General features: G+C 42.2%; 1 protein-coding gene across 1 annotated transcript in view; it reads right to left on the minus strand.

The window, feature by feature from the left end:
• Positions 1–23148, minus strand: part of L3MBTL4 (L3MBTL histone methyl-lysine binding protein 4) — a 308220-nt gene that overhangs the window by 201854 nt on the left and 83218 nt on the right. Inside the window, exons 10-11 of the mRNA XM_061169140.1 lie at positions 14008–14093; positions 11843–11953 (exon numbers count right to left, since the gene is read on the minus strand). Of these exons, the coding sequence (XP_061025123.1) occupies positions 11843–11953; positions 14008–14093 (197 nt within the window). The remainder of the gene's footprint in view (positions 1–11842; positions 11954–14007; positions 14094–23148) is intronic.

Raw genomic sequence — 23148 nt, forward strand, 5'->3', positions numbered from 1 at the left:
CGCACCGCAAACTACAGAGCCCACGCGCCTTGGAGCCTGCTCGCCGTAACTAGAGAGAGAAAACCCGCATGCCACAACTAGAGAGAAGCCCTCGTGCCACAACAAAAGACCCCGCATGCCTCAGCGAAGATCTTGCGTGCTGCAACTAAGACCCAACAGAGCCAAATAAATAAATAAACAAGTAAATATTAAAAAAAAAAGAGTACTTGGGAAATCAAGAGAGAAAAGTGCTTCCTCCGTGAGCTTACATTCTAGTGGCAAAACGTGATAAAGAAATAAACACATGAATGTGTAATCTAATGTCAGATAACCGTAAATCCTATGATGCAGATTAAATTCATATAAGAGGAAACTGAATGCTTTGATAGAGCCGGGATAATTCTCCCACGGAAACTCTGAGTGAGTGTTCAGACATGGACGGGAAGGGAGACTGGCCGCGGGGACAGGGGCGATTTTATTTTGCATTTCTTCTGTCTTCCCTGTTCTTCTTGAGAAGTCATCTGCCCCTTCCTTCTGAGAGGAAGGAGGACGGTGAAGCAGCCTCCTCGGCTGATGGTGGGGGGGGGGTGGTGAACTGATGGGGGGAGGATGGGGTGGAGTCACAGAAATGGACTCGGGGTCCCTGGACACCTGCAGAGATGGCTTTGAAGCCAAACCCCTCGGAATGGCTCTTTGTTTTCTCTGGCCGCAGGACTCAACCTGGCCTCACTCAGAAGTCTGTAAAAGGCAACGATTAGAGAATGGGCAAAAATCCCCTTCCCAGTGGAGAGAGGGGCTGCAGAAGGACAACAGGAGCGGGAGAAGAGGAAGCAAATGCCAGTGACACGGCACTTGTGGGAAACGAGACGACAACATCTGCTTCCCTGTAGGTTCTTGATGCAAAACCTCCAACTTTGGTACATTCACATAAAATTGAGCCCAATTCCACTTATTAGGAAAAAAAATATCTACTGACTTCACAAAGCAACTCTTTGCTGTAAAAACCATGAAAATGGAATTCTTCTATTTCCCTGATTCTACCGTGCACATCCCTCCCTCACTCCTGTAGCACGGTTTCAACGAATATGAAATCCAGATGCACCATCCATCCCTGTGGAAGGGCTCTGCCAGATGCCAGGGGCAGAAGCCCATCGTGAAACAGCTGTCATTGCCCACACGGGTTCTGAGTATGGCCGGTTCCCCGAGAAAGAAATGAACACCAGTACTCCGAGGCATGAGAGGGGGCAGCGCATGACCACTGCTGTGAGGTAGAGAGTGGGGCATCACTTCCACTCCAAAGAGAACTGTTAATACGAAGCCCAAAGTCTCTAGCCAGATCCTTGCACTTTTCTAAACTGTACAGCTGCCTCTAAGGTGATAAAGGATGGGAGAAGACAGGTCAGGGAAGTGAGTTGACAGTGGAGTGTGCGGGACCTAGTCGGGCACACTAACAGTTGATTCTTTTTACCTCAATGCATGTGCTCCAATCCACATTTTAAGTCCACTCTGGCATCTCTGTGCAGCATGGATTGACAGGGGCTCGGGGGTGCAGAGAGCCCAGCTGGAAGGGAAGTGTAGTGGCCCATGTGAGAGGTGATGCCGGCTTTCATTAGGGTGGTTGTCAAGGAGACGAAGAGAGGTCAAGAGATGAGGGATGCAGTACTGGGAGTTAGAATCAATAGAATATGGTGGTGGGCTGTATGTGGCTGTTCTGAGACGGGCAGATTTTAGGAACGGCTCCCAGGTGCCTGGACTGAGCAATCTGGTGGATAAGCTGCCCTTTACTAAGCTGTGGATGCTGAGGGAAGAAACAGGTCTGGGTCTGCGTGCTGTGGAGTTCAGCCAGGACATATTAACATGGAACATATAAGCGATATCAAGTTACGGTTAAATACATGACTGCAGCTCTGGGGAGGTGGCTCTTGTTCAAATGCAGATTCTGACTCAGCGGGTCTGGGGTGAGGCCTGCGCCTCCATTCCTGACCTGCTCCCAGGTGACGGGGAGCCTGCAGCTGCAGGAAACCCTCACCTGTACTAAGTGTGGAAAAGCCACCCCAGTGCCACCCTGAAGGCGGGATACTGATATCTTCAGCGGCCTGTTCCCAGTTGGTGTCGGCCTGTGTCCCTGATCATCAGCTGTTCTCGGGGGGCTGCCACCCTGGCCAGCCTGCACGCCTGGACCCCACCACAGTTCCCTGTTTGGTTCAACAGTCCTGAAACACAGATACACCCTCTGAGTTTATGAGATCTACCCCCCTTCTTTTCCGTCAAAGGCCCCCCTCGGAGCTGGGGGAAGAGCGCCACGTGAATGCAGCCTGGTCCCATTGTTTCCACAGCCGTGTGCTGGTCCCGCCAAGGAGGCAAGGGCACAAACGCCCGGAGGGAGGCCCAGGGTAGGACGCACAGGCAATAAGCCTCTAAGAAGTAGTAGCAGAGAAAGAAGATCCGCCCCACCTGCTTGAGCTGCAGGCCCCTGCGCCCTGTTCCCCACAGCTGAGCCCCAATGGCTCCACAGCCACACAACTTCCCGTGACGCCTCTGCTCCCAGGTCCAAACACAGAGCTTGTAGAGCCTGCCTGCCCAAGGGCCTTGCAATTAAAACAAATAAATAAATAAATGTGTGTGTATGCGTGTGTGTGTGTGCAAATACATACATGCATGCATGCACACACACAAGTTAAAACAGATCAAATCTGAAGACTCCTTTGTCTCTACATGATAGTAAATAAAGGCATTTGGTGTTTCGAAATGCAAATTTCTCTAAGAGAAGAAAAACTGTTCTTCTTGAGAAGCCATCTGCCCCTCGGCATCTTTGCTCACAATGCTCGCTGCATTGCAGTGAACTTGCACAGCACCTTACGGTTTGTGCCACGCACTCTACACTGAACTGTGACTTAACCCATCTCCCAACTAGATTGTGAGGGCCTCGTCTCAGGGCCCCTGGCTCCTAGAATGGTCCCTTCTACCCTGGGGTGCTCAGTAAATAAAAGCTGTTGATTGCATAGTAGACCTCGCCTCTTCTACCTGTTTTGAATGTGTATCTTAACTTTAACACCACTGCAATAGTCAGAAAAATGGTTCTCAGCGATGTCCACATCCTAACCCCTAAAACCTGTGAAGACGCTCCCTTACATGGCAAGAGGGATTTTGCAGGTGTGATTAAGTGAAGGACTTTGAGATGGCAGAGATTATCCTGGGTTATCCTGTGGGCCCAAGATAATCACAACCGTCCCTATTCACAGGATGCAGAAATGTCGGAGGGAGGTTTGAAGATGCTACCTGCTAAATGTGGAGAAAAGGACCAAGAGCCAAGGAACAGAGGCTGCTCCAGAAGCTGGAAAAGGCCAGGAACAGGATCCCCCAGAGCTTCCAAAAGGAAGACAGCCTTGCTGAAACCTCCATTCTAGCCCAGTGACACAGGGCAATGTAATGTGCTACACCTGTGTGATTTTAAGCCACTAAGTTTGTGGTAATTTGTTACAGTAGCAATGGGAAGATAATACAAGTCCATTTTGGGAATAAATTAACCTGAGTAAGAATCTACCCATTGCCTTCTCATAGAAGCATCTCCTTTCCCGGAGTCTATCGCCTGTCCTTATATCACAAGAAATGACACAGATTTTGTAACAAGGGGGAAAATGTATTCACCATCTTGCCTAATCAGTTCATTCTGGGGTGTTTTCATTTAGTTATTTATATTTGAGAGATATTCTCCTGGTGGTAAAAATAGAGTGTAAAGCAGGATGTGAGAAAAAGAGATGATGCTCAGCATAATTAGCGACGTATCAGTATCAGTGAGGGCATTTGTGATATCAGAGCTGCAGCTGGTCAGAAACAGTGCACTTCTGTTCAGGAGAACAGCAGAGACCATGAGTGTCTCCTCCAAAGCTAAGACACACGCCAAAGACTCTCTCGTTCACTCTGCAGACAGACAGCGAGTCCAGACCGCACCTTCCAACTAAGGTCTGGGAAACCAGTCTTCACTATCCGGCAGGCAAGCGGCCCTGTACTTTCTGAGTAAATACAAAGCTCTGAATGAAGTGATGGAGTATAGGGAATGGAGGGCCTTTTACTAACTTAGTCAAAAGTCCATTAACCCTTGAAACACAAACATAATCCAATATCTATGTAGACAGGGGCGTGCATTTTGCAGCTGCGCCATCTACAGCATTCCTCAGACACACAAAGAAATGCATAACCCTAAAATAAGGGTTCAAAACAACCAGTGCTACCACACATCACCTTTTATTTAAGGGTTTCCACACAAGAGACAGTGTTCTGCATAGAAACTGTGAAACGTGCTATTTCTATTCTTTGGAGCTCATGACTAGGCTAGCGTCTCTAGCCAAACAGTCACAGGTCAGGATCTCAGCAGGTCCTGCAGGGCAGGCTGGTGACACGGGCAGGGTGAGGTTACCCAGGGAGATGGGAGCGCCGGCAGCAGCTCAGGCAGGGGGGGCCGGCTGCCCGCCACGGCGGTTCTTCACGCTGTTGGAAAGGTTTCTGTTCTGGATACACTGACTTTCATAAACGTGTTCAGTGTGAGTCTCTACTCACAGTTCTTGGAGAATACAACGCCAGCGGCAGATCAGCTGACTCTGGGAAAGAATGTACATGATGGCAGGGAGGGGCTTGACTACACTCACTCTGAAAATCAGATGAATGGCTGGTAATCCACTGATACTAGGAGGCATGCATTTAAGTCTAGAAAGTGTTGATTCCGTGGCATCATCTCATCTACCTCCTTGACTGACTATATAAAACTTACCTAAAACTAGACTGAAAATTAAATATAGATCTGGTTTGGTTCACGAATCAAATATCCAGAAAAAAAAAAAAAGGCACGGATATAAAACTGCTTATACTAAAGGTAACGACTCAATAAGTTCATCTCATCATCTAATCAGTATAGCGTATCTATTAAGACAGGCACTGGCAAATTACAGCCCAGAGGCTAAATAGGGCCCTAGCACCCATCTTTGTGCATGCCAGTAGCTAAAAATGGTTTTTCACATTTTTAAATGGCTTGAAAAAAATCAGAAGAAGAACACTTCATGACATGTGGAATTATTTGGAATTCAAATTCCAGTGTCCATAAATAAAGGTTTCTAGGGACCCAGCCACGCTCACCTGCTTCCATATAGTTTATGGCCGCTTTTGTGTTAAACCACAGAGCCAGAGGCTGTGGCAGAAACACTTGGCCTCCAAGGTTGGGTTACTCTCTGGCTCTTTAACTGACGGAGATGCTACCCTGCAGGTTAAGAGCTACGGCTGAAGACCCGGGCCACCTGGTCCCCACCTGCTCTACCACTTAGGAGCCACGCGACCTCGGGCAAGTTGCTGAAGCGCCTGCACTTGTTCCTCCCTGAGACTCCCTTGTAGGGTGGCGTGTGGATGGGGAGAGGAAAAGGATGTGAAGCACGCACAGGGTAGCATGTGGCACCACACCCGGGTGAGCCGCCACAGATGTTATTATTGCTGTTTGTTGTGACCGTGATCGCACTAATGCAACTTTACCAGGTAGAGCCTTCTACCTGCTTCAACTTTTCTGGAAATCATGGTTGACACTAATTTATAGTTTCAACTACTCTGAAAATTATCTTTTCATTAATTGGTCATAATATTTTTGAAAGTTGTCCCAGTCTCCTTCCCAAATGAAGACAGTCATCAATCACTGTGGCACGTAATGGCCATTAATTAGAAGTTTAGCTCAAAGGACTGTCACTTTTAATGTTAGCATCTTGTTCTAGCCTCGTATTTCAAAATCATTTTCAAAAATGCGCCCGAGATGGAGATGCTGGTGAATGAGAGGACGCACTCCATACTCTGCTCCCTCTTCGACAGATAATTACGCCAGGACTTGTAGGGGTCAAGCAACTTCCTCAAAGTGCTGGCAACCCTTAATTAAAATGAACATTCACGGGCTCGTATTTGGACTTTTGCTTTGCACGGGTCCACCTGCAAGATTTTTTCAAACAAAAGCTTTGGACTTATTAATCTGACCTAAAATTCAAACTAGTTTCAAGTCACACACATAGACCACTTACTGTGACACAATTTCTCTTGGTCATGATGCTCTTATTTCATTTAGAAATGCCACAAATACATCCAGTTAATGCATTAGATATGAAAAGACTTGCTGAAGAGACCCAATTTATTAATGATTCAGTAGAACTTCCTAAAACATCTATTTGGAATTCATTTATAATTCATTTCACAGCTTAGCTGCGGTTCCCACAGGGAAAATATTTATCAAATATTACTCTGTTTTAAGTCCTCCCTTTATGTTTATTTGTAGAAGAATACGTTTTTTTCCCAAATAAAGGCTAAACTTCCTAAAAGCATCCATCCGTCTATTGTAATTTAATGCACAATTCCTGATAAGGTGACAGTAACGGGTTTTCAGATATAACAGAGTACACTGTGCAACCAAACAAAAGAATAGTTATTAAACATAATAGCTGGCTATAAACTGAACAAGACACACATTGAGTACATCATAAATATTTATTAGAGAGTAACCATGGTAATTAATAAACACAGTAATCAAAACAAGAGGGAAATAGCATCTTAAAACCCTGCCATTGTAAGAAAAACTTCACAGCTCACCTACCAATGAACCATACACAACCAAATTGATATTTTCAGTATGAAAATCAGAATATCTGGCCTGGCGGAGTGTAGAGTATCTTGAATAGGGCTGCCATCGTCCCTAACACTGACAATTACAGCCCCTAATGCCAATGGCTCATCAGAGCTGCAGAGTAAGGGCTAAAATGAGTTAGAAACATCAAAGTGTAAATTAATTGTGCAACCTTGGTCAAATTCAGTTCTCCATGCCAACTGCAAAGAAGAAATAACACCTACCTGGAAGGGCTGTTGTGTAACTAGACTTATTGTGGTGATGCTTTCCCAACATATACAAATCTCCAATCATATGGTACACCTGAAACTATCAATAATATACTGCTATACGTCAATTACATCTCAATAAAAAATAAACAAGAGAGTTGCTGTGACGATAAAGATGCGATATGTGACATACTCAACGAGCTCCCTGGAACAAAGCCCACATTCAGCACCTGGGTCTTCTTACCTTCCTATTACTGCGTCTGTGACTCCTGAGACTAACGTCACCACACCCACTACTGCTCCTGCTTCTACTACTGCAACCACGAAGCAACAATCGCTGCATCCCCCTTCTCTTTAGTGGTCACATGTAATAATTCAGATTCTTTGGAGCTAAACACTTCAGGCCCAGTGAGATAACCGTAATACATAAAATAGACAATAACAAATGTTGGTAAGGATGTAGAGACACTGGAACCTTTGTATACCGCTGGTGAGAATGTAAAATGGTGCAGCCACTTTGGAGCACAACATTAAACAAAGAATTATCATAGGACGCAGCAATTCTACTCCTAGATATATACCTAAGAGAAGTGAAGACATATGTCCACACAAAAACACACACAAATGTTCACAGCACCATTATTTAAAATAGCCAAAAAGCAGTGGTTAAGAATCCGCCTGCCATTGCAGGGGACACATGTTTGGGCCCTGGTCCCCTGCTCCACATGCCGCGGAGCAATTAAGCCCATGCGCCACAAGTACTGAGCCTGCACTCTAGAGCCCGCGAGCCGCAACTACTGAAGCCCGCATGCCTAGAGCCCGTGCTCCGCAACAAGAGAAGCCACCGCAATGAGAAGCCTGCGCACTGCAACAAAGAGTAGCCCCCACTCGCCACAACTAGAGAAAGCCCGCGCACAGCAATGAAGACCCAATACAGCCATAAATAAATAAATAAATAAAATAGCCAAAAAGTGGAAACAACCCAAATGTCTACCCATGATGAACAAAATGTGATATATGCATACAATGGAATACTATTCAGAAATGAAAATGGATAAAGTACTGTTACATGCTACAACTTGGATGAAACCTTCAAAACATTAAAGTGAAAGAAGCCAGACACAAAGAGTCACATATTATATCATTCCATTTATATGAAATGTTCAGAATAGGCAAAGCCATAGAGATAGAAAGCCGGATTATCAGGGGCTAAGGTGGAGGTGCAGAACGAATAGTGATTGCTAATGGATATGAGCTTTCTTTTTGGGGGGATGAAAATGTTATAAACTTAGATAGTGGTTGACAGTTGCACACTTCTGGGAACGAACTCAAAACCAATACATTTTACGGTATGTGAATTTTGTTTCAAAAAGCTGTTATAAAACAGAATTAATCAAGCACATATGGGCAACTATATATTTAGGGAGTGGCAGAAAAGAACAAAGTGTGTCTTTGCTGGGTCTGCTGTGCTCTGCCATGGAATGCCAGGACCACACAAACCTCCAGGCAGGACAGGCAACGTGAGCTCTGCACAAAAGACAAAGTAGAGTGGTGTTACAGATGAACTCCACTCCCTATCCTAGACATCTGCTCTCCCTCTATCAAGTGGGGTAATTATGACAAAAAGTAGAACATAAGAGTAGGAGCAGGAAGAATATAAGCTCTAGGGTTGAACAACCCTGTTTGAAACCCAGGATTTAAAGCCTGGTTCCCCCATATACTAGCTTGCTACCTTGGACCACTTACTTAACCTCTCTGAGCTTCAGTTTCCTCATCTATAAAATGGGTACAATAGTACCTTAGGTCGCCCAGTTGCTGTGAGGATACACTACTATATATAAAGCCCTTAGAAGAGGATCTGACACCGTCATCACCATCAGCACTAAGATCGCTCTTGTTGTTCACCAGGCTGGCCCCCAACACTCAAACCCAGGCCCGTGGCACAATCACACATGCTCCGTTAGCATCCCCGGGGATTCCAGTCAGACTCCCTGCTTTGCTCACCAAGTAGCCTGGGCTTGTTTCCTCTCCCTCTACTGATGACAATTACTTCATTAGCACAGAAAACCAGGGCCCCCGGGAGCGCAGCCCAGGGCACCTGCACTGACTAGTAACCACAGCGGCGGCCAACTGATGCCCTAGAAAGAGCAGGGCACAGTTTCAGGAGTTTTGTATACAATCTTCATCCAGATGCTCAAAGCCAGCCTGGGAGGTGGGCACTGTGAACCACATCGCTCTCCAGATGAGAAAAGTGCAAATAAGTTGAGTAACTACCAAGTTACTAACACGGTTAAATAGGAGTCAGAGCTGGAATCAAACCTGACCAGTGTAACCTATGGCACTTTCCTGTGCAGTAGGCTGAGTTAGATTTCCAAGGGAAGAGGAGTTAGGAGAGCAGCTGAGCATGAAGGAAGAGTGCTTTGTGACTATCACAACTATCTCATTCAAATGGGAGGATGCCAAGGTACATTCCATGCCACTCATCCTTCACTCCTTCCCTCGTTCACACGTACCTTAAGCATCTATCACATGCCAGCAATAAAAACAGTCCTTGAAGGATACTGACATTAAAAGAGGAAATTGCAGAACTATATGACCAACACATTAATAAAGGAAAAAAGGGATGTCCCCGGCCAAGAGGAGACCAGGAAAGGGTCAACTGCTTTCTCAACTGGCAAAGATAACCCCACCACTACCTTCAATCTCCTTAGACAAGAATTCAGAGAAAAACCTGACGCTCATTTTCAACACCTTGTATTCCTTGGGAACACCCATGAATGGAACTTTAAGCCATGCTTCTGAACCTTCTCTATAATGTTTCTATTCAGACATCTGCGCCAGCCCCCAGACAATCCCCTCACCTCCACCTCACAGGGCAGGACAAGCACTTACCCAGCTGCGGGCCTGCCTGGGGAGGGATGGGGTGGAGGCCATGGCGGCAGGTGTTGCAGGAGGTCAGAGGCTCTTTGGGAGACTGCAAGTTCTCCACAAGCCCAGAGACACCTATGTCATTCCAAGACTGATACATTCTGGCAGACTGAAGGGTGTGTGGAAGTAATGCATTGCACATTTTCTAAAGCACCATTTCACATCTTAATTTAGCCCTAAAATCCTAAAGGGGTTTCCATTATGCCCACAACCACGGAGGTAACACTTAGGGTTCTAATCCTGTGAAAAGTACCCGATACTTTTCAACTCTTTTTCTTCTAGTAATGGTCAAAGCAATTTCCATGAAAGAAAAAGAATAAGGAGAAGAGACATGAAACACTTCTTTGGAAGGATGAGCTAAATCTTAAGAGATTTTTAAAGTCCAATGCTGAGGTGGTAAGTAAGGAATATACTAAATTTACTTTAGGAGCTAAAGGTTTTCAAATGGTATTTTACGGTAATACTAATCCAATATGATCACACTGTAAGCTGACAAATACGTTCAATTGGATACTATTGTATGTATCTTAGGAACCACAAGAAAATAATCTGTCAATTAAAATTCTAAATAACATTTGATGTACTATTAAGATTAAGCTTTTCCTATAAATGCAATAACTTTATAATGAAAGTTAAATAAGAATTTAAAGAAAAAAACCTGACGCTCATTTTCAATAATGAAATATTACTGAATTTATAAAGTAATTATGATATCCAAAAATCAATCCCACAGTAAGTGCTATAAGAGTAAACAACAATAAGGGACTTCCCTGGTAGTGCAGTGGTTAAGAATCTGCCTGCCAATACAGGGGACATGGGTTCGAGCCCTGGTCCAGGAAGATCCCACATGCCACGGAGCAACTAAGCCCGTGCGCCACAACTACTGAGCCCGCATGCCACAACTACTGAAGCCCGTGCGCCTAGAGCCTGTGCTGCCCAACAAGAGAAGCCACCGCAGTGAGAAGCCCACACACCACAACGAAGAGTAGACCTCGCTCGCTGCAACTAGAGAAAGCCCGCACGCAGCAGTGAAGACCCAATGCAGCCAAAAATAAATAAATAAGTAAATAAATAAATAAATAAATTTTAAAAAGAGTAAACAAGAAAAAGCTACAAATAAGAATTTATGCAATATGCTTAAAATTAAATTTAAAATAAAACCTTAATAACAATGTATGTGGGAGAAAATACCTATAACATATTATTCCTGAATAGCTTTTAGCACAGTTTTCAGTTGTCAGAAAAATAAAGGACATTGCCAATATCTGCTCTTGATAATCCATGGCCAAGCCAAATACACATCTCTATGTTTTACTAAAATGTACGTACTGATTATCCTCTATGAGATGAATTAGAAGTTGTTTTCAAATTAGGCAGATAGCAAATAAGATTTCTTTTAAATTATATCAAACTGTATATCGAACTTAAATACATCTTTCTTAATAATGTCTATAAATATTCGTTGGCGTCAATCTTTTTATTAATATGAAAATAAACTGTGCTTGGGTGGAAAATAATTTTTGAACTGTCATATGCTGTAGAAGATTTATTGAATTCCACAGATGCTTTCAGCTTTCTGTATAAAAAAACCAAAGGCTTTCACTTAAGGATAATTTAATTTTGAAGATGTGTATATTTTTAAAAAACCAGATGTCACAGCAAGGATGGTATAGAAATCTGTGAATCAAATTTTCACTTCAAAATCTAACCTTTTGTTTGAATAGGAGAGAACAGGGAGGTATTTGTTCTTGTTAAGGTGTTTAATGACAACAGTTTCAAGAAAAATCTGATAATACCAACAAAAAGAAGCTTTTAAAAAAAAAGGAACAAAATGTATAATGTCTACGCAGCAAATCCAAACAGGGACGTGTAAGAACCCTCTGAAAATCAGTCGTGTCTAATCTACAGAGTCCCCTTCCACACACACTGGCTAGAGGACCTTCTACCAGAGTCTCGTGACCAGCAGTGAAGTCAGGCCAGTTCGATTCTCCTGCTGAGATCAGAAATCAGAGACTCTGAAGCCAGTCTCACAGGAAGCGTAGGGAAAACGTCAATACAATATCGTACTAATCTAAATGTGTACCTTTATTCTTTGGTCATCAACATCTATAATCGTAGCAACACGAATTAACCTGGGGTTTCGTTTATCCACGACTTCAAGTTTCATATTCGGGAGAAAACCATGGGGCAAGCGCTGTAACATTACAAGAGCAACAAGTCACGCGAAATCCAATAATTCAGATGTGCTACTAACGTTTTCTAAAATATGACTGTTCTAACTTTACATCAGATATTTAATACAACTGGAATTTAGTTTTAAGAGCACATAGACCTTCATGAATATTATTTTATCCACTTTCATAAAAACCTGCAGGAGGAAAAAGAATATTTTGGCAATTTTCAAGATAGCTAAAAGACAAAGATTAAATCATAAATTCATTAATGGTCACAAGTTCAAAAAAGGATCTTATTGTAATTTCTCTATTGGTTTAGATGTTATTTTTTTCTAAAATTAACCTTTTAAATTAAGAAATCATTGACTATTATCACTGCCCAGTTTTGGAGTGTAAGACACAGAAGGCAAAATTAACAAATAATTAGAAAGTATAAACATGATCCTTTAAATTTTAAAATAGATAAAAGCTGCCATAATCATAACAGCTAAATGTTTTAAAATCATACCACAATGTAATTTAAAGTCATAATCTGTGCTTTTGTTGCTTCATCTTTAACATAAGCATGTTAAACTGTATTAATTTAAGGTTTGTTCCAAGTCTTAAAATGCTGGGAACCAGGAGTCTACAACGATGGACACTCAGGAAACACTTAAGAAAATGGAGTGGGGAAAAAATGCACTGGGGCTTACCAAATCATTGAAACTAAGGAAATTTACCAAAACTCAGTCAAAAGACAACTCTGCCAGTGTTTAAGGATGGCAAAAAGTTTCACTTTGAAAGCTATTACACATAAAAGTGTTCAGTTGACTTTCTTGAAAATGAAAGGGTACTGAATTTCTCAAGTCTAGAAAATGGCAGTAGGAAAATAAAACTTTTGATAATGCCTGACTTACAAAACAGTTAAATCTTTCTAGAATACCTAGTTTGTTCCTCTCCAGCTTTTGTGGAAGCATATTTCTTTCTAAAATGCATTATTATGTCTACTAAATGGAGCATACTGACTATAATTAGGTCTCTGATCCTTGGAAATATTTCTTTTCTCCCCGAGGTCACCAGGCTGATAACAGAGGTAATTGTTTCATATTGCAGATGCCAAAGACATACAGCTTGAGGTGAACCCATAATAACCCTGTGACAGAGGCTGGAGGTTGCCTTTTTAACTAAATCTTTTCATAATATGATTTTCTTATAATTCTCTTCTTGGAAAAGTAAAATGAAGTTCTGACATAAAGCAAGAGAGAAAGTGAGACTACAAGCAGCTGGTATTTTTGCTTATTGAATTTTTGCAATTCTTAAAACGCTTTCTAGCACGCCAGAACTTCTAGCCCTCTTAATTTGATTATGCCTCTTCCTCCAAATTCGACCTATTATAATCAATTGTTTTAAAAAATGAAATAGCATTCTGTTTTAAACCCCTTTTGATCTTTAGAAAACTCTCAGTAAAAGAAATCACATGGAGAAGCTCACTATATAAAATTCTGATTAAAGATGAGTCAGGGACACATAGTTGAAAGGGAACAGAGCTTGAAAACCACTGGTTTAGAACGTAAGTATCTCTAACTATGCTATCAGTACACTTTCTTTATACTTGGTTTAATCCTGGAATAAATTTGTAAGTACAAATTTGAACTTTACAAGTTGGTATTCTGACAAATTGCTAAAAGCAATGTTCCCTCAAAATAGGTGAAAGGGTAACACACAGGAGCTACATACACTCCATCTATTTTATCCCGGCATCATCGACCGTCAAACAGTCCCTGAGACCGAAAGCTCAGGGTTCCCACTCAGAGGACCAAAAGACCCAGAAAGGAAGGGCTCAGTCATCAGAGGCTGAGGGGGCTTCCAACCGGACTTCAAGGAGGAAAATCGTCATCTACATTGGTGTATAGGAACAACAGTAAATGAGTCACCTCCTTTGTATTTTTAACTGAAAAGCAAATCAAATTGGTCATGGAAACAACACTTGAATTTAAAAGGAGAAAACTAGAATGATTTTGAATTGCCAAATGAAGGCACCATTCCACATGGACCCTGTTTAAAAAAGCTGGGAGTGTTACAGATCCAAACTTACCACTTTAAAAACTTTGGCCGGTACTGCATTAGTTCGAGTAGCTTCCAGATATTCTGTCCAGGAAAATTTTTCTGGCTCAGGATAACCTGAAAAATAAATAGATATCAAATGATTACTCATTGATATTTTGATTCCCATATACTATGAGACATCTGCTAATAATAATGCCCACTGTTAACTGAATGCTCACTATTCAATAGCCCCTATTAAGAACGTAAGTCTGTGATAACCTCCGAGAGGGCTGTTTCGCCCCCACTAGGCTCGTGTGCATGCATTCACTGGTCCGTGCATTCACTCCATGAGGGTAAGCAGGTGAACCAAGGTGGAATGGGGGTGTGAGCACTGGGCAGAGCCAGGCCACCCCCAGGAGGCCTCTTGAGATGCTTGAAAAAACTCGCAATCACTGTCTGACCTCACACCATGAACTGATGATCTTTCCAATTCCTCCAATAATTCTGCATCGATTAGGGTTTTATTCTCATAATTAAATGTTTGTAATTACAATTTCCCAGGTTTGTTATTTATCATTGCAATTTTAAAATATATATTGGTATAACATGATATAAAGCACGCTATGTTTAAAAATTTCTAATTGGGTTTCTTGTTTCTCTTTATGCTTGTGTTATTTTATTCCTAATTACGTTTGCCAGAGGTCTGTCTATATTACTGTGCTGTTTTCTTTTTCCTTTCAAGAAATGAGTACTTAGACTCACCCATCAGATCTATTGTTTTCTTTTGTCTTTTCTAACTATTTCGTTTGCTGCTTTTAGTCTTATCACCTCTTTCCTCATACTTCCCTTAGGTTTGTTTTATAGTTGTCTTGCCAAACTGAATTGTGAACATAATTATTTTCATTTCTTTAAAAATAATATAAGCATTTAAGACTATGAATTTACCATTGCTGTCCCTCAATACAGCTTTAGACATCTGGACAAACTTTTAGGAAATATTTATCTTTCTCACTTTTACTTTCTAAAAAACAATTATAATGTGTAATTGTCATCTTGATTTAATCATTGGCCAAATATTTAAGAGACAGCCCAAGTGGTTAATTTTTGAAGTTGTTTAAAATATTAATAATAATTTCCAGTTTACCACATGGTAGTTTCAGAATATCACATGGTCTGTACAATTCCTATTTGGGAGACTTTAAGATTTCTTCTTGGTATAACACAGGATCAACAGTTAAAAAATATTTTAAGTATATATCAATACATACACACAGATATGTTTTAAGGTATAATATCAATATGCATTAATTCAATCTGAATAGCTGTATTACTCAAAAATCTGTTTATTTCTTATTTAAGCAAAAAGCCTGAAGCAAAATGCAGGAATCTCTAAAATAAATTTTCTGTACAGTTTTCCAGTACTTCTGATAATTTTTTTGTTCACATTTAAATGTTTTGCCAAAATAAAATATATTTTTAAAAAATATACAAATCAAGTGGACAGATTGAGAAATTGTCATAAACTCTCCCATGTAACCAGAATATGCGACACCCCGTCCCCATCCCACCCCTGTCTGGTCACAGCCCCACTCTCCTCAAAGGGAGCCACCTGTTCCAGCTTCTGCCCTCTGAGATGAGCTCTGCTCATTCCCTTTTCTCCTTGTATGAATGGAATCACACAGCCTGTGCTCACCTGTGGTCCTGGGCTTTTGCTCAGTAGTCTGGCTTCAAGGTTCTGTAGACTGCTGTGTGAGGGTTGTTCATTTTCACTGCTGTATAGTACTCCATTCAGGGGTATCTCACAATTTATTCATCCTTTCTACTGGTGATGGTCATTTGAGGAGTTTTAATTTGGGGGCTATTACAGAAACTGCTGTTACAAATATTCTAGCGTGTTTTTTGCAGGGACCAGAAGTATACATTTCTGTTGGAATGCATCCAGGAGTAAAACTGCTGGATCTTGGGGTATTTTGCATCACATGTTGACGTTATAATGTTTAACATATAAAAGCATATGTAATATTCAAAATTAACTGCACTTTTTATTTAATATAGAGAAATTTTACCTTTTGGACACATTTATTGCATTTTGCCTCAAATTCTCCTTTTTACTAAAAATTAAATTGTATGCCATTTGGTTATTTTCTGTTTCTGTTTGTCTGATAAAATTTTGCCCATCTTTTTTACTTTTATATTATTTTGTTTCAGGTGTATCTGTTAAACACCTCCTAAGTGGATTTTAAAAATCATTTACATTTACTTTCATAACGGGTTTGCTTTATCTAACTTCTGTAAACACATTTAAGCTGGACTTCTTTTTAAAAAAACTCTTCTAGGATTTCTTTTGATTTTTATCCTTCTCTATGTGAGTTATGTTATATAACTTATGTTTCAATAATTATTTCTGCAGTTGCATTTACCTTTATTTATAGCTCATATGTTCAAAAACCATCCAAACTCATTCCTTGTATCTTGGGCCTCCACATTCCTGCATGGGTTCTGAATCTGCCCCTTCAGCATTGGCTCCCCTCTGCCTGCTCCAGGTTCCTGGCCCAGGGACCTGACCGGCAGATTCAGGGCAACGGTGACAAAGGAAACCAGCATGTGGTGGGTTGAGGGAGGAATGCATGGTGCACAAGAGAGGAAGCAACTAGTCCTGCCCCGAGAAACCCAGCTGCTGTTACGAGAGGGACAATCCCACCCTGATTTATGTGATCAATACGTGAAAATAAAAGACTATGACTATTTTAAGTGATTCTTAAGTACTAACTGCCTCTGTGCGACTCTCTAGAAATGAGCTATGCATGTGCAAAAAAGAGGAAACACATGCATTAGGTCTATCTTCCCTGTTCAGTGAACCCAAGGAAGAAAAGAGCGTCTTCCAGCCCCGGGAGTCTTGCAAACACCACCCATTCCCACTGTCCTCCTCCTGGCCCAGCCCTGAGCCGGCGCACCGCAACGAAAAGTAGCCCCCAATCGCTGCAACTAGAGAAAGCCCGCGCGCAGCAACGAAGACCCAGCGCAGCCAAAAATAAATAAATAAATTTATTTTAAAAAAAAAGAACAGAAAACCATGTCTAACTGGCTTCCATTTACTGGTAACACTGTAATGCCTGCTCCACCCACACTAATTCATTTATTCCTCACATACACCTTTTTCTCCTCATTTTACAGGTGAGGCTCAGGGAGCTTGAGCAGTTCACCCAGTGTTGTACAGTTAGGATGGAGAGGAAATGGGATTTGAAGAGTGATGTCTCACTCAGTTGCCCACATCCTTCATCACTGCTCCCCCAGTATTCTAGGGCGTCCATCCTCCAGGCCTCAGGACGGTGGGGCGAGCTCCCCCTGGAGGCCAAGGTGGAGGATCACGGGGAGGGGACGCGGGCAGAGGACGGGAGACAGGGCTACAAGTGTCAGAGCGTTTCTTCACAGCCCACCGCATCCCGCACTATTTAGAGTCTGAAATGTCAGGGACGGGCGACACTGGGAGAAAACCAGGCACAGGTGTGGCGGACCTGAGGGAGGGGACTGGGGACCACACATAGGGTGCAGCCGGGTGCCTCGGGCCTCCCCATGGGGAGAAGAGGGAGAGAGGGGGAAAAGGGTCCTCGGGCAGATGACAGCCTAGGGGGAGGGCGTGCGGAGGAGATGAGGGCTCGGGGGCCCTTTCCGAAGGCTGAGGACCACGTCCGGAGAAGCCATGGGGCTCCTCCTGGAAAGGGCGACGCCCGCCTCCTTCCTGGTGTCAGGAAGCTGGGGGGACAGAGGTCAATTCCAGAGCTTTGAGTTCAAGGGATCTAAAGTCAAGAAAAGCCCTTGAAGAGGATACACACTCAGGGAAACTCAAGGCCAAACCAAGGGAAGCATAAGTGAAAACTCCTAAATCGTGTCATTCCAAGGGCTGCCTGCATCACTCAGGAAAGAAGCAGGTCCTCACCCGACCCCAGGCCCCGCACAGCTGGCCTCCCCTCTGCTGCCACCGGACGCCACGGCCTCCTCCCCCTCGAGCTCTCCTCCCAAAGGAGACGCCCCCCCTCCCCGCCTCCCCACTCCCCAGATACCCCCCTCCTCTAAGCTGCTGTTCCAGTGTCACGACCTCCTGAGACCGCCCGTGCCCCTCCCCACTGCATCACCCGCCCTATTCTTCTCCACAGCACTGACCCCCTAACTATTCATATTTTGCACGTTTCTCTTGCCCATTAGAACATAACTGCCTTCTGACAGAAATTTATTCACGTCACTGCTACTTTCTCTGAGCTAGAACAGTGCTGTCGTTATCACGCAATAACTATTTGGTAAATATCTGTTAAATGAATGAAACGTATTTGCTGAGAAGTCTGCATTGAATACTGTGGTGACTGGAGCTGGTATGACGCTGCTTTCCCGCTGGCGCTGCTGGGATTCTGAGGCACCGTTAGGACAGGATGACGCTCCTGAATCATCCCTGGCTCGGCTCCCAAGCAGCACTGCAGCCTGGACAGAGCACAGGCAAGGCATCTATCTGATTTGCGGCATCTGTGCGGGCAAATGGCACTCCTCAACTTTCCACGTAAGAAAGGCCAGCTGAAGGGTGAGATTGGTTACAGGCTCTTCTTAAAACAACAGCCTAAATCAAAACTTAATTCTGCCACCGGATCCTTCCTTCTAAAGAGCCGGGATCATGAATAAATAGCACAAGTCCTTACGTTCTTGACCTTCTGGTCTGGGTAACCTGTCCCATGGAAGCAAGACAACAATAGTTATACCAGGGGCCAATTCTGGAACCAAAAATTACTGGTGTCCCAGGACAAGCAATTTTTAAGTAATGGACAATAGTGCTGTTTAACAACCAGCAATAAACAGGGCTCTGCTAAGAGTCTTATCAAGAAGATTCAATAAGAACAGACAGAACATTGACCATAAATACATGCTGGAAGGACTTAAGAGTCCTCTTCATCTAACTCTTCATTTTATTGAAGAGGAAAGTGAGACCTGGTATTTTAAGTGACATGTCAAAGGCAAGACAACTAATAATGAAGTCAAAGCTAGAGCCCAGGTCTCCTGACCTGCAATTTACAGAGATCAAGACTTGCAGAGAGCTGCTCTGAGGCCTAGTGATGCTCTGCAGGCTGCCAGGCACTAAGGCAGGAGAAAGCACCAGCATCAGCAGGCAATGAGGCCCAGACCACCAGAACCAGGGAAGCCTGAGTGGGTTTCGCCATCATTTTGAGAGACTGATTCAGGCAGCGCTCACAAGGCAGAGAGCAGGGACTTGTCCAGACTCCGGGCCTCCCAATGGTAGAGACTGAGAAAAGCCACCACTGACTGGGACCTGCCCTCTGCTTCTGCACACAGAGGGGCCAGTTATGAAAACCATCTTAACACTGCATGACCACCAAGCATCCTGGGTCAGACACTGTACACCACTGACCACCAGACGTGAGGACAATTACGGTTAAGCCTACTTCAGGTTCCCCCAATTTGGTTTTCAAAAGACACATCGAAACTCACCTCACACTGACGGTACCTTAGATGCCAGAAGTCCTGGACTCATATTCAGCTCATTACAATTAAAGTTAAAATATCCTTTCTGGCCAAAGAATACAAATTAGACTCCCTAATATTTATAACAGGACATCAGATCTGCTACTTGGCCATCAATCACATGCTAAAGCACACGGAGAACTCTTGGGTCTATAGTGTGGATCATCGGTATCTCAAGCATGTGTCAAAGAGCTCATTTTGCTCAAATGATGGCTGAGAGGAACTGTCTTCAGCACAGACTGAGGAAAGAGAGATCACGGGAAGCAACCAATCTGTGCCACGCTGGCCAAGCTCCCAGCAGAGTTGTCTTCCAAAAGTGCATGGCTCCCACAGCACCTAATGCAGCCCAGGCATTCGAGATGGGGTTAATCACCTTTCTCTGTCTCACTCTCTCTGTCTGTCTGTCTGTCTCTCAATAGCTAACATTACAGAAAAACACATTGTTTATTTCGCTATTTTTCTCTCAATGTCACTAACTACATAATATTTCACTGAGTAATATTCTATGACTAACAAAATGACCCTTATACGTTATGTCTTTACCATTCTTTGTTACACCCTCAGGTTCTAGCGGTACCTCACTCTTCGCAGGCACTTAATTAATTAGTTTTTCTCTGAACTCTCACCTTCTTTATGCCAGTAGAATCTATCTACAGGAAAGAGTACAATGCCATTTAAAATATAGTAATTCTTTGTTTGCCTAAAACAAGTTAATAGTTAATGTTGCAATTAAATAAAAGATTTATTTATACTGTAAATTTTGCTAATGTAATTTTAGCTTTACAAATTATGAAGTAAACTTAAGTAGTTATTTGGTATCAGAACATAGCTTGCTAAATATTTCTATGTGCTCCTCAAACATCTAGAATATTTGCTAATAAGTATGTCCAGCCAACTGATTCTGGGGAATCTAAAGAAACAAACTGCTGTTATTCCTACAAAGTACATCCCATCATCTCCCAAATTATCAATCATTATAGCTTTATTTCTGAAAATAAACTTGCATTTAGCATTTGTTCACAAGTTTGAATGCTAGACTTCCAACTTAAAAATGTAGAACATTTAGCTCTGCTCCCTTCTAAATACCACCAAAGTATCAATAAAGCATTTTTAAATGAACGCTTATCAACAGAGAAAATACTGAATTAATTTTGATACAACACATCATGGAATATTACGTAGGCTTTATAAAGAATTAGAACTATAACAAATGAGTTGGAAGAGATTTGCCATGAGATGTAGTTGAGCAACATAAAAAAAGACGGAAAAAGATGTACATAATATAAGCCCATTTTTATAGCACAAGCAATAATCTAAAAAAAGACATGGGTTCATGAACATATGAGTGTCTGAGTGTGTACATGTGTGTGTATATGCAATTATATGGGAATTAGCAAAATATGCATAGCATAGAATGGCTAATTGTTCATTTCCCTCTTGGAAAAATAGCTGAACTACATTTCCTTTACTCCCATGCATTTGAATGCAGTTATGTAACTGAGTTCTGGCCAATGCATGTGGGTAGAAATGATTATAATAAGCTACTTCTGACTTTGGCCCCAAACCCCTCTCATGTGTAACCATCAGTCCTCTTCCATTCTCAGGTCAGATAGAAAGATTCCCAAGGACCTGGGGGAGCCCCAAACCCAGAGTAATTAAATGGAGCAGAACTAACCCCTATCAACCATTACTGTACTATGACAGGAGCTCCTGTACTATGCCAGGAGCAAGAAATCAATTTTTAATGTGTTAAGGCACTAAAATTTATGAAGTGGTTTGATATGCTAGTTAGCTCATGGTAATTAACATGGAGGGATTACCACCAATTGCTATAGGGTTGGCCAAAAAATTTGCTAGGGTTTTTGTAACGTCTTACAGAAAAACCCGAACAAACTTTTTAGCCAACCCAATATCTACTTGGGGAGAGTAACTCGGGTGGAAGGAGAAATGAACATAAAAAGAAAGTATAAATAAAATGTAGGTTATACAAAAAAATTTAATAAAACTAATACAAGGACATAAAGTCACAACGACAACAGGTAAAAAGCCAAAAGCAGATGAGAACTGTCAACAAAAATTCCTGGAAGTGTGAAAAGGAAATAAGTGAATGAAAACTGATTTAACATTCAGTAACTAAGAACGCAAAACATAAATCTGTTACAGAGAAATGCCAGTAGGGAGCAAGTTAATTTACATTATAGAACCCTGGAAAGCTGATTAAAGACATGAATGCTAAGACCTGAAATCTTAAAACTCCTAGAAGGAAACATAGGCAGTAAGCTCCTTGACATTGGTCCTGGTGATGATTTTCTGGATTTGATACAAAAAGCAAAGGCAACGAAAGCAAAAATAAATGAGTGGGACTATATCAAACTAAAACGCTTATGCACAGCAAAGAAAACTATCAACAAAATGAGAAGACAACCTACTGAATGAGAGAAAATGTTTGCAAATCATTTATCTGATAAGGGGTTAATATCCAAAATATATAAAGAACTCATACACCTCAACAGCAAAAAAACAAATTTTAAGATCTTCACAGAAAATTTGTGCCTATATTTTGAGAGATCTGGTCTTGTTCCATTTTTTTTTTCTTTTTAATGTCTGAATTTTCTAATATTGTTGTTGGAAGAAAAAACTATGTGGAGAGTAATCTAGAAGTATTTACCTAATGCTTAAAAATTATTTCCAGGGACTTCCCTGGTGGCACAGTGGTTAAGAATCCGCCTGCCAATGCAGGAGACACGGGTTTGAGCCCTGGTCTGGGAAGATCCCACATGCCGCCCACCTGAGGCGCAGACACAATAACATAAACCAGTATGGCACCTTGTATCAAATGGCCACAGAAAGCTGTCCCGCAGTTAGCAAAATATGCAAGTTAATTTTTTTTCTGCTTTGGAAGGCTTTTTTGCTATTGCATTAAAATGCATTTACTGTAGAACACAATATTTACAAGAAAAGAGAGCCTTGCTAGGTCAGGAACCCAATTTATTTCCGTGGCCCATCAATTCCCAGAGCCCTGCAGACCACAAGAAACTCTGAATAAAGAGCTCATATAGGTCTGCTTAGTCAGTCACCTGCCAAATCAAGTAAGCAGCAATTCTAAAGAGTCTTACCCCTCCCCAGCCCCAGACCCACAGCCCTGGTTAAGGCCCACGCTCCTTATTTTCATGTACAGTGAATCTCCCCAGTGGTCGTCCCAGCCTCCTTTCTAATCTGGCCTACTACTGCCAAATAAATGCTTAACCATAGTTACATCAGAGATTTGACTATAAACTCCTCACTCCAGCTTTTAAAGATCTTTCATAAAATGGCCTTGATCTACCCATCCTACTAATTCCTCATAAATATCCCAAAACTGAAGTGAAATCCATTTTGGACTTCTGCCTTCCAGAACTGTAAGATAGGAAACCTGTACTGCTTTAAGTCACAAACTTCATGGTAATTTGTTATGGGGCAATACACCTTCATATAATCTTCTCAGTGAAGCACATCTTTCTCTTTCCGGCCAGGTGTTACCTCTGACTAATTTCACTGCTATCATCTATAACAATATTTATAAACTCACCCAACAGGCCCCAGTAGACTGTCAGCTCCTTGAGGTCAAGAAAGGCTGCTCACCAGCCTTTCCATCCCACCCTCCCCCGACTAAGGTCCTACATAATGA

This window comes from Eubalaena glacialis, chromosome 15 (genome assembly GCF_028564815.1).
Source record: "Eubalaena glacialis isolate mEubGla1 chromosome 15, mEubGla1.1.hap2.+ XY, whole genome shotgun sequence".
Lineage (NCBI taxonomy): Eukaryota > Metazoa > Chordata > Mammalia > Artiodactyla > Balaenidae > Eubalaena > Eubalaena glacialis.